We start from the raw sequence: 12,862 nt of genomic DNA, 5'->3' as shown, positions 1-12,862 counted from the left end.
CGGAACCTGCTATTCCCTCTACCTAGGATAGTCCCCAACTCTGTGACCTCACACCTAACATGGTAGCTGCTTCTTATCCTTCAGTATGGCTTTATATGACCACCAGTGGGGACTCACAGCCTACTCTTCTTATTCTTTCATGCAGTATCATGTTCTTTCCCTTCATGGTACTTATCAGAGCTTACAACTAAATATTTGCTTTTCATGTATTGTCTGTCTCTCTCATCACCCATTTGATCAATAAGCATTGATGCTTATTATGTACCAGGAGACACAGTTTTCAACAGATTAAGGTATTAAAGGTAATTTGATTCTGGTTGAGGTGAGAGAAAAAACATGACAAAAAGAAAATATTAAGAAATATTAGAAAGTACTAGTTTAAAAATAAAATTGAATGATTTAATTGAGACTAACAAGGAGGTCCCATTACATTGTGTCATTAGGAAAAGTTTCTCTAAGGAAATAATATTTAAGATGAGATATGAATGACAAGAATGAATTAACTAAGTGAACATCTGAGGGGACAGCATTCCTTAGGAAGGAAACAAGTGCATAGACCCTATCTATTTTCAAGAAAGTAGGGATTATGACTATTTTGTTACCACTGTAATACTAAGCACTCAGCATAGTGCCAAGCTCAAAGTCAGAGTTCAGTCAAAATTTATTGAATGAATGGAAAATGACTCAATGCCACTTCTGGGGGATCTGGTCACAGGTCCTGCTGTCCTAGTTCATACTTAATCTAGGCTACAGTTCATACACAGTCCAGGCAGAAAGTCTGGGATAAGTCTTTCCAGCTGTTCATAAAAAAAAAAAATCAATCCAACAGATTCTTATATTGTAAGTGATACTACTTGAATCCCTGGTTAACCAATTGGAAGTTACATAGGGTAGGAGAGATGAGTCCAGGAAACACATCTGGATGAGGTTTCTTTTGAATAAAGCAGGGATCAGGAAGGGCACCCAAGTCAGTCATCAAACTTTTCCCTGCTCAAGGTCTATTCAACTACACAGAATCCTGGAGTGGAAGGGATATATTTCTTCTAGATTGTCATTTGAATAGTGAGTAAATGCTATTTCCAAAAGTCTGGTTTTTTTTTGTCATGTCTTTTAAAAAAGTAGTATAAATATTAAAACTATTCTTGCCTCAAGGTGTATTATGTTCTCCATTTATTAATAGCTCTAAATCTGGACTCATAATTGGAGTACTTAGTTTTTGGTACTTAAGACTCTAACCAGGAAAAAACTTAAAAGTTAAAAAAAAAAATTAAAAACTTGAACCAGGTGTAATGGTATATGCCTGTAATCCCAGGAGGCTGAGGCAGGAAGATCACAAGTTCAAGGTCAGCCTCAGCAACTTAGCAAGGCACTAAGCCACTTAGACCCTGTCTCAAAATATAAAGCTTTTAAAAAAAATAAATAAAGGCTGGGGATGAGGCTCAGTGGTTAAATGCCCCCTTGGTTCAATCTGATACCAATAAATAAATAAATAAATAAATAAGAACGGAGCCTTGGCACACAGTTTAGATGGATTCTATCAACCTGTACTTCTCTAGAGGCCAGGTGATACCTTAGCCATGGGTGAAGCTGTCAAGATGATTATCCTGGGCCACAGACAGACTTACAGCACTTTCAGTGAGTAAATCAATGGCAGGAGAAATAAAAGCATGGCTCCGTATATACCAAATCTTTCTAAATTCTTGGAAGGATAAGTGAAGACCCTGCAGTCTTTCTATGTCCACACACAGGCCAGCTTTTCAAAGGTGAGCAGAGAGGAATGTCAGGCCCTTCCAGTCCCTTGGAACACACTGAGCTAGAGAAGTAAGAGTACACCTTTTGGTCCTCCAGGGAAGAGAGCCCATTTTCCCACTGATCACTCGAGGACAGCTATCAGTTGAGGTATAGTACTTTGAAACATACTTTTAGGACACCAGGGACATATGATTAAGAATTATAAAAATAAATCTATTTCTTAAATTTATTCTCCCATTCCAACATTCAAATGCAAATACATAAATTACACAGAAAGCAAAACTTGAATAAGATGATTATAATCTGGGAGAGAAAAGCAGGGAAGGATTTTGATGGCTGGTAATCCAAGGTAACACACTTGAAAGTGCACTGACTTAATAGGAGGAATCTAATATTCAACTAACATTCATGCAAGTGTACCACATGTGTTATTCACAGACAAAGTTTTCTTGCAACTTACCTACGGGCAGGAACAAAGGAAAAGTGAGCAGGTGTATTTGGAGAGAAATTCCGGGGGCTGTCCAAAGGACTGTTACCTGTGGATGGAATAAGAAAAAGAAACCCTCTGAGAGGTTCCCTTCTGAGGAGGGCTGACATAATCTTTAGGCAAGAAATCTTCCTTTCCCATTGGCAATTAACATATCTTGTTATTTTTTCAGGCCACCATAAGTTTACAAATTCTGTCTTTGTAAAGGTTTGGTAGCCCACAGGTTTTCTCCCTTGTTCCTATGGTGCCTATAAGAATCCACATCTCTCAGATATCCATTCTAGATCCAGCAGCAACTTACCTATTTCCTGTCCTTCTAGGAACACTTCAGGTTCCAATCTGCCTTGTTAAGTTAACCCAATTTCCCAAAGGCTTCAAGAGCTCCTTTAGTGCAGATGGTACAGCTAAATGCTCAAACATTTATCCAAGGGCAACAGGAATGTCTTGCACATTCATCTCTGCATACTGCATCCAAGGAGCTAAACCAGAAGCCTATGTGCTTTAAGTGGAAGCAAAGTTCTCAGGTGGGGACTCAGGAGTTACCTTAAAACAGACCATACTTAAGTCCCCCAAGTCTGCAAAGCACACCCAACCTTCTGATGGTGTAGGAATTACTGCCATCTCCTCAATTATGTTTCATGTGTCCCCTGTAACTCAAAACTCAGAAGTTCTGAACAAAACTGTGTGCTTACTTTTGTATTAGTCACAATAGTTCTTGAACCTATCATACTTCTCTGTTCTGTCTTCCAGCTCAGGCTAATACTTAGGAGGACCTACTTGGCAGAAATTGTCTGTATGTTTCCACCTGAAAGCTCACTTTGAAGTAAGCACCATATTTCATGAAGTGCTGACACTTCATAAACCTAAATAATTAGATATATGGATGGGAAATGGTGGAAAACAGGTTTCTCACTGCTGGGAGTAGAAATTTACAGAAAAGCAAAGTGAAAAAGCAAAAATGATCCCTGTGATAATGGATTAATTGGAGACAACAGGAAGAACTCATGTTTAATAGAAATACAGATGGTTGCATAGAAATGTTTATAGATATATGTATATACATAATTTAGTATATATACTAATATTATATTTGATCTTTCAGCTAAGGACTAAAAGAAAGGATACTACAGTAACAAAGCTTATCTAACTCCCAGATCTTGGTTTTTAATATTATTTCCAATAAAAAATCCAGGGTTCCTTGGAGAAATGGCTGATTCTAGAACTGGGACCAGAAAATATATATATATATATATATATATATATATATATATATATATAAAGAATTTTAAGCCCAATGCCTAGAGTATCTAATAGTATCAGAAGGTAAGGAAGTGATAAACTACCATGTTGATGGGTGTTATGTCAAAGAGGAGAAGGAGCCAACTGAAAGAACCTCCAATGGTCAAAGAGAAAGAATTTGAGCAACTAAAAAGATCCAAACTAGAAAATAAATATCTACAGGTCCATACTGATTAAATAAATTAAGAAGTGGAAAGAAGATCAGTAAATATTGAACACTCGAACACTACCAACTACCCTGACCTCATAATACTTATAGAACACTGCACCAAATAATAGGCAGGATATACATTCTTTTCAAGGTCATACAATAAGATTCAATAAATTTAAAAGAGTTTAAGCCATACCAAATCTGTTTTCTGACCACAATTATATTGAATAGGAAATCAATTAACAGAAAGACCTCTGGAAAATCCCCAAATATTTGGAAACTAAACAGTATATTTCTAAATAAATTGTGGATCAAAGAAGAATAAAAAGGGAAATTATAAAAGTGTTCTGAACTATTAAAAATGAACATGTAGCCAGGCAGTGGTACACATCTGTAATCCAGAAACTAGGAGGCTGAGGCAAGAGGATCATAAGTTCAAAGCTAGCCTCAGCAGTTTAGTGAGGCCTAAGCAACTTAGTGAGACCCTATTTCAAAATAAAAAATAAACAGGAGGGGCTGGAGATGTGGTTCAAGTGTTAGCGTGCTAGCCTGGCATGCGCGGGGCATTGGGTTTGATCCTCAGCACCACATAAAAATAAAATAAAGATATTGTGTCCACCTAAAACTAAAAAAATAAATATTAAAAAATAAAAATAAAAAGGACTGGAGATATGGCTCAGTGATTAAGCACCCCTGTGTTCCATTCCTGGTAGCAAGCAAAAAAGAAAAAGAAAAAACAAATAAAATAAAAATCAACATATATTAGAAACCACTAAAGCAGATCTTGGAGAGAAAATTCATGCCTACATGAGAAAAGAAGGACTCAGTTCAATGACTCCTCAGCTTTTATCTTATGCAATTAGAAAAAGAAAAGCAAATGAAACCCAGGAGAAAGGAAATCATAAAGTTCACAGCAGAAATCAATTGATTAAAAACCAATAAAAACAAAAGCACACATAGTTTTTCTTAGATTGACCAGGGAAAAAAAATGACACAATTTTCAACATCAGGAATGAGAAAGGTGGCAGACCTATGGAGTCTACTGATATCAGAAAAATAAGGCAATATTATGAACAACTTTATATTAATTAATTTGACAGTATAAATGAGACTGAAAAATTCCTTGAAGGATACAAACTATAAAGGTTCACGCAGAAAGAAAAATTCTGAATATATATCTATTAAACAAATTTCAACTTATTTAAAATCACCACACAAAGAAAACTTCAGGTTTAAAGCTTTACTGGAGAATTCTGCCTTTAAAAAAAAATATATATATATATATGTATATATATATATATATATACATACTTTTTAATTGTAGATGAACACAATACCTTAATTTTATTTATTTATGTTTATGCTGTGCTGAGTATCGAACCCGGTGCCTCGTACATGTTAGGCAAGTGCTCTACCACTCAGCCACAACATCAGCCCTGTGCCAAACATTTAAGGAAGAAATAACAATTTTACATAAATTCTTCCATAAAACCAAAGAGGAGGAATTATTTTGCAACTCATTCCATGAGGTCAGCATTACCTAGATATCCAAACCAGACATTACAAGAAAACTACAGACTTATAATCCTTATATGAATATAGATGCATATATTTAAAAGATTTCAGTAAATAAAATACAGTGATATATTAAAAAGCTACTATGTAATAACCAAGTAATATTTATCACAGAAACACAAATTGGTTTAAAATTTAAAAATTCCACTGTCACCAGACACAGAAACGAGCATTCAACAAAAATCCAACAACCATTTGAAAAAAAAAAAAAAAAAAGTCTGGCAAATTATGAAAAGAAAGACAAATTTTGGGGCTGGGACTATAGCTCAGTGGTAGAGTGCTTGCCTATCACATATGAGGCACTGGGTTCAATCCTCAGCACCACATAAAAATAAGTAAATAAATGAAGGTATTGTGTCCATCTACAACTAAAAATATTTTTTTTTTAAAAAAAGAAAAGAAGGACACATTCTTAAGTTGATAAAGGGTGTCTATGACAAACCTTCAGTTAATATCATGGTTAATATTAATAGTAAAGAGAAAAATGCTCTATGCCAGGAACAAAACAAGGATATCTTCTATTCAAGACTGTACTGGAGATTTAGCCAATGGAATAAGGTATGTTATCTTTATTCATAGACAACGTGGATGTCTATGTAAATAATCTGACAGAATCTATAATGAAGCTACTAGATATGTGAATCAGCAAGGCTTCAGGATTCAAGATCAATATACAAAAGTAAATTATATTTATATATACTAGGAATAATCAGAAATTGAAAATAAAATTACCATTTATGAGTGCCTAAAACTATGAAACACTTAGGGATAAATCTGACAAAAGACATACAAAACTAAACAAAACATTGTTGAGAAAAATTAAAGATGATCTAAATAAATGGGAAATAAACATATTCAAGGGTCAGAAGATCTGATATTGTTAATAAGTCAGCTCTCTAACTGAGCTACAAATTACTCACAATCCCAATCAAAAGTACCTTTTTGATGATCTGATTTTAAAATTCATATAGAAATGCAAAGGACAAGATGTTAGAGAAAAACTGTATAATTCCATTTAGGTAATATTGTACAAAATTCAAACTAGTCTATAAGTGACAGAAGGCAGATGGGTAGTTGCCTGGAGTTGGGAGGAGTCACAAAAGGTTAAGTGGAAACTTTTGGGAAATGACAAATACATTTCCTACATTGTGGTGATGGCTTCATGAATATATAGCTACATATGTCAAGTTATCAAAGTGTATACTTTGATTATTGTATAATATGTCCCAGTGAAATCTGTTTAAAATAAATATAAATTAGTAAAACAAATATTTAAAAATATTTTATCCATAGTACAAAATTCCTTTTTCTTCTTTTGAGAGTGAAATGTGATTAAGTTGGCTCATATTTTTAGAAATCTTAGGGTATGTGTGTGGTGCTGGGGATCAAAACCAGGGCCTTGCAACATGCTAGGCAAGTTTTCTACCATTAAGCTGCCCCCAATCCTGTGGTTTGGTTTTTGAATTTAGATTTTGTGATTTAGTTTTATTATACATACAAAATACACCTTGCAAAGACATGTAGCTTCCTCAGAAGTACATTGTTCAATCTGTTTCTTAGATCATGATACTACTTGTTTTTCAATTCCATTCAAAGAATGATATTTTTTTTATGATGTCCAGCAATTCTTGTAAACAGAAAGATTATAGTTTTACATTTTTAGCAAAAATTGAACCTTAAATTTGGAAGGTTAGAAATAGTCTATTTCCAATGTTTTAAAGTAGTGGTTTCATCGGTTTTTATGGGTACCATATTTTTTGGTCAACAAAAACCACATATAGATAGGAATATTTCAAAAATGCTTTCTCTATGGCATAGTTTTCTTTTTAAATGTAGCCACTTCTACACACAATGTTAAAATGTCACATTCACTCTAAAAAGACAAAGAATATTTTCTCTAACCTTTCCCAATTATCTTTTAAACAGCATACTATTAAAAATCACTAGCTAGTATAGAAAAAGTGTGAAAATTTGGATATTTTATTTTAAAAAACTGCATTACATCATTTAGTTGGCCATTATTTTAATTTGCTACAAGAGAACTAGTTTATTTCCTTCTTATACCACATTTTCAAAGGCCCCTCTATAGCTATTACAAAATATTGTAAAAATGCAATACTGCAATATGTTATTATATGCTGAAGGGAGGAATGACTGAGGGTATGTCATGGAACTCCACTTTTTGCTCATGATATGTCATATACAACTTATGACATAGTCTGACAGATGGAGCGAATAGGAGTAACTAGTATCAATCCATACTTTAAATATTTGTAAACCCAAATGCAATTCTTATATTTTGTGATACAAATGTTTTAATATTTTCTCCTAAACTTAATTAATTTCCATCTGGGAATATTTTCTCCTACATTTAATTAATTTCCATCTGGGAATATTTTCTCCTACATTTTATTTTATGAAAACTTCTTTTATCTGGGAAAATGTTGTTACTGACAAATTCTTAGTAGAATGACAAGCATAAAGTGATACATCAGAAAAAGTGTCCCCCTCCAAAAGTTCAACAATCCACATGAAAAGTGATTAGGGACTACATAAGGTCAAAATCCGATTGTGTTTATCTAGAATTAGTTTACAAATACCTCAATATCAAAGGCTTATTTTGAATCTTAAGTTGAATCCTTGATCACATCTACAGAATTAAAGGTACCACACATTATATCTTTATTACAATGTCAATGAGTATTTATTAATTTATCATTTTTTAGGGTTCTTAAATTTACTCAGAATTTTAAAGAGCTGATTCACAATTCAACATTTTATATGGCCAATGTCAAAGAAAGAAAATAGTTTCCAAGTTATGGAGTTGTTGCCAAGACATAGGCAAAAACAGGCCATTAAGTCTGTGACTGAAATCTTTGTCAAAAAAAATCTCTGTAGTGCAAAGGGAAATCATGGTGGATTCCTACCACCTGGTAACCCAGCAGATGACCAATGAGCATTCCTTCCTCCAGGACAGGATCCCAGTAGACTTTTTAAAATACTTTTTTTAGTTGTAGATGGACACAATATCTATCTATCTCTTCCTTCCTTCCTTCCTTCCTTCCTTCCTTCCTTCCTTCCTTCCTTCCTTCCTTTCTTCCTTCCTTCCTTCCTTCCCTCCCTTCCTTCCCTTCCTTCCTTCTTTTTATGTGGTGCTGAGGATCAGACCCAGTGCCTCCTCACCTGTGCGAGGCAAGCACTATTCCATTGAGCCATAGCCACAGCCCGGCTCCCAACAGACTTTAAGACCTATTCTAAAAAAAACTTCACCTACCCAGTTTAACTATGACACCAAGTGTACAGCCTTAGGGCAGACCCCATAGGTTAAGAGCAAAGTCCTCAATAAGACTACCTTACTAAACCTAAGTCTTGTGGGGACTGAGTTACTGAGACACAGGTATACTGCTGACTGGTCATAAAATTGAGAATTTCATAGTCTCCTGAGGTTCAATAGTTCACTAGATCAACTCACAGAACTCAAGAAAGTACTATGCTTATTATTACAGTTTCACTCAGGGAGAATGAGGTCTGGGAGGAAATGCAGAACTCCTATGTTCTTGGAATCAGACTGCCACCCTCTCACTCATTAATGTGTTCACCAACCAGGAAGCTTTACTCAGTTTTGGTGCCCGGAGTTGTTATTTTTAATTAATTAATTAATTAATTTTATAGTTGTTGTCCAGAGTTTTTATTGGGATTTCATTACATAGTTCAACTCAATCTTACACCCCTATGCCTTTCCGCAGGGAAGGCTGGCCCAAAGTTACATCCTTCTAATCATATGGCTAGTCTTTCTGGTGACCAGCACTCAGGATGAAACTATCTAGGGACCATGACCTCATTAGCAAAGCAACACTCCTAAATCTCGGAAAATTCAAAAGCATTTAGAAGTGTGCAAGAACTTAGGACAAAGACTACAAAAATTCTTTATTATACCACAGATGCTGAGCCCTAAAAATACCTGTGTTACCTTTATTGTGTTTCTTCTATTTCTCTTAATATTTACTTTGCCTTAAAAAAACTAAAGTTGCTACTACTTATGGCAGAATAAAAATCATTTGATTTGGTCTTATCATGGGGAAGATTGTAAGATGTCAGAATATTAACATTTAAAAAAATTCTAAACCAATTCTTAATGTCTTACCATTTTCAGTTCTAGCCCCAGAAAATACATCAGTGAGAAGAACTGTTTAAGATAGCCAGAAGTGGCTCAATATTACAAAAAATGTGATAGAAAACCCAGCATCCCAGGATGTAGGCTTTTTCAGCTTTATCAAGCATTTTAAAGGTTGGAGGAGGCAGTTCAAAGGCAAGACATCATGCACCCCAGAGAAATAAGTTATAATGAAACAACAAACACACAGAACTGGGAGGGTTGACCTTGAAGCAGCTGCTTCCCCACACAGTTTAGTTATAAATGAATACAATTATATAGCAAACACCTGTGTAAACAGCACCCAGAGTAACAATGCTACCTTCCAAAGCCTACATATAATCTTCTCAGTCAAAACCCCAACACTTCTCCACTTAAAGTCAACATTATCTTGATTTTTATAACAGATATTTCCTCACAGTTTTACCAACTAAGAACGCATCTCTAACGGCTTGAATTTCTCTCAATTTAAAAAAGTGCGATATAATTTACATATAAAATTCACCCCTTTAAAACTTCTTTTATTTGGGGGGTACTAGAGGATGAACCCAGGGATGCTTTACTACTGAGCCACATCCTCAGCCCTTTTTTATATTTTATTTAGAGATAGGGCCTCACTAAGTTGCTTAAGGCCTCATTAAGTTGCCCAGACTGGCCTTGATCTTGTGAATCCTTCTGCCTCAGCCTCCAAATTGCTGGGATTACAGATGTGTGCCACCATCACAGCATCCTTTTATTTTAAAAATTTATTTATATTTTGTTTTTATGGTCCTGTGGGTTGAACCCAGGGCCTCACACATGTTAGGCAAGTGCTTTTTCCCTTTCTTTCTTGACTTTCTAGTTGTATTTTGCACTATTACTCCATCGAAATGGCTAATCAATGTCAACACTGGCATCAACTGTTATGTCTAACTGGCAATTCTCAGACTTCATTTCACTGGGTTTGTCCACAGCATACATTCTTTATTCCTTGAATACTTCTTTTAAATGTAGATTTCAGGACACCATACTTTCTAAGTTATCCTCTTTCCTGTCTCCTCTCGCCTTATTCCCCTGATCTCTAAGAATGGGGATGTCCAAGGGCTCAGATCTTTTTTTTTTTTTTTTGGTACTGGGAACTGAACTCAGGGGCACTTGACCACTGAGCCACATCCCCAGCCCAATTTTGTATTTTATTTAGAGTCAGGGTCTCACTGAGTTGCTTAGTGCCTTGCTGTTGCTGAGGCTGGCTTTGAACTCGTGATCCTCCTGCCTCAGCCTCCCAAGTCACTGGTATTACAGGTGTGTGCCATCGCATCTGGCACAAGGGCTCAGATCTTGTACTTTTAGTCTTTTCTGTTTATGCTCATTCCTTTGTGATCTCATTCAGACCACAGCTTCAAAATCTTTTTTTAAAAAAAATATATTTTTTTAGTTGTAGATGGGCACAATACCTTTATTTTGTTTATTCATATGTGGTGCTGGGATTGAACCCAGTGCCTCACGCATACTTGGCAAGCGCTCTACTGCTGAGCCACAACCCTGGCCCCAAATCCTTTTATACACTGAAAAGTCCAATGTTTTTATCTCCTGTCCTTAACTTCTTCCACAAAATCAAGACAAACGTGAATTACTCACAGAGATGTACAGATGATATGGGCTAGAAAGATTTGAGGTGGAGCCTAGAGAACAGGAAGGAAACTGAAATCATAAAGACAAGACCTAATGAATATGTCCAGGGTAAAATGTTTGAGGAAGCATAAGGGAGTTCACTGGAAGATAGGAATTCAAAGAACTTGAGAGGCTGGAAGATCATGAAGAATAATACAGGAATAGAACTGCAGAGAGTAATATGAGACAAGAGCTAAAATTTCTACAAAGGCAATATGTGGAGACTTTTATAGCAGCAATGATGGGTACTAAGTGATATAACTGAATGGTATAAGATTAGAACCTTGGGGGATTAAGAAGAAAGGACAGAGAGTAATGAAAAGATGAAAGAGGATACCTACTTTTACTCCTCAACTCAATGGTATGAAGTGTGGGAGAGAACAGAGCTTACTAATACTTGAGCTGGCTGCTGGACAAGCAGTGTTCTCCCTCTCCTTTCCTCCTATGATTCCATTAGAAGAGAATGTTCAGAGAACAGATTAAAAATACAAAAGATAATTGGAAGGATTTCTAGAGTCAGAGAGGCATGAGATTAAGGGAAAAAAGAAGAGGGAATGTTCATAGGTTTACATTAACTAAGCACAGAAGATGTGGAGTGGGGTGTGGTAACCTGGGGTTATGAGGGTTGACACAAACAGGATTAAGAGATAATGAAATTAGCCCAACTGGATTCAGGAAGATAGAGTGAAGTAACTGCAAGTGTTAAGGAGTAGAGAGGGGTGGATTACTAGGTGTTGAGGAAGCAACCATCATGCCACCTGTCACCCCTTTGGGGATTGCTCAATCAGTGCCCTGGGCCTGGAGCATTACCTTATATGGGAGCTGGGTGCTGAGCTATTGTTTGGAGCCAGATTCTTCTTCTTGTTAAGGGAAATTTTTCTCCTATACTGGCTAGGCAGTAACTTCTTTATATTGCCAAGTGTGTGTTCATATGACACCTCCAGTATATCTGAAAGGAATGGGATTGCCTGCAACAGAAGAGTATTGTGTGTGGTCCAGTTTTCTGCACAGGTTATTGGAGAGACCCAACAGCCATGGGAGACTGATGCACAATATAGACACTGATCTTTCTGTGTCTCTTCTCCTGTGAAGAAAATGTTTCAACCAGTGCCTTAAATGTTGACTCCTTCTTGGTAACTTAGAACCAACAGAAGCTGCAGCAGCCTGAGGTCTGTCTATTCACTCTGATGGCTGGCACTGATATGGTCTTGCTGCCCGCCCTTCACATAATGGAACTCCTTAACATGCATTGGCAGATGGATCTTATTCCTTGATAATGGAGGGGTGCTTCATCTAGAATGACAGGGGCTAAAGGCTTAAGGAAAGCACACCTGTAATCCCAGCATATTAGTTTAAAATCAGTTAGGGGATACATACAACATAATTAAAATATGTATTCCCTCTGACCTATTGATGTTATTCTTAAAAATTTGTACGGTATATTCTATTTTTTTTAACCTTTTCAATGTTTTATTCACTTACATCATTCAATACACTTTCACTCTATAGGTTCTTTTTTTTTGCCACACGATTTATTTTTATTTTTTTTAGTCATACCTAACAGCAGAATGTATTTTGACATATAATACATACATGGTGTACAGTATATTCTAAAACTTGGAAATTCCATACTTAAATCCTAAAAAAAAAAATTTGTGTGTATATACAAAAAATACATGAGGAAGGATATCTGCTGAAGCATTGACTTTAACAGTGAAAAACAAAAACAATCTGGGCTGGGTTTGTGGCTCAGTGGTAGAGCACTTGCCTAGTGTGTGGGAGGCCCTGGGTTCGA

The 12,862-nt window shown here is 35.9% G+C and overlaps 1 protein-coding gene across 7 annotated transcripts in view; it reads right to left on the bottom strand.

The window, feature by feature from the left end:
* Mast2 (microtubule associated serine/threonine kinase 2) overlaps nucleotides 1-12,862 on the bottom strand; it is a 185,785-nt gene that overhangs the window by 27,913 nt on the left and 145,010 nt on the right. For all 7 annotated transcript variants that reach the window (XM_026397772.2, XM_026397768.2, XM_026397769.2 and 4 more), the window contains one exon: nucleotides 2,213-2,288. In XM_026397772.2, the coding sequence (XP_026253557.2) occupies nucleotides 2,213-2,288 (76 nt within the window). The remainder of the gene's footprint in view (nucleotides 1-2,212; nucleotides 2,289-12,862) is intronic.

Source organism: Urocitellus parryii, chromosome 11 (assembly GCF_045843805.1).
Source record: "Urocitellus parryii isolate mUroPar1 chromosome 11, mUroPar1.hap1, whole genome shotgun sequence".
Lineage (NCBI taxonomy): Eukaryota > Metazoa > Chordata > Mammalia > Rodentia > Sciuridae > Urocitellus > Urocitellus parryii.
This window is presented reverse-complemented; position numbering and strand designations above follow the sequence as displayed.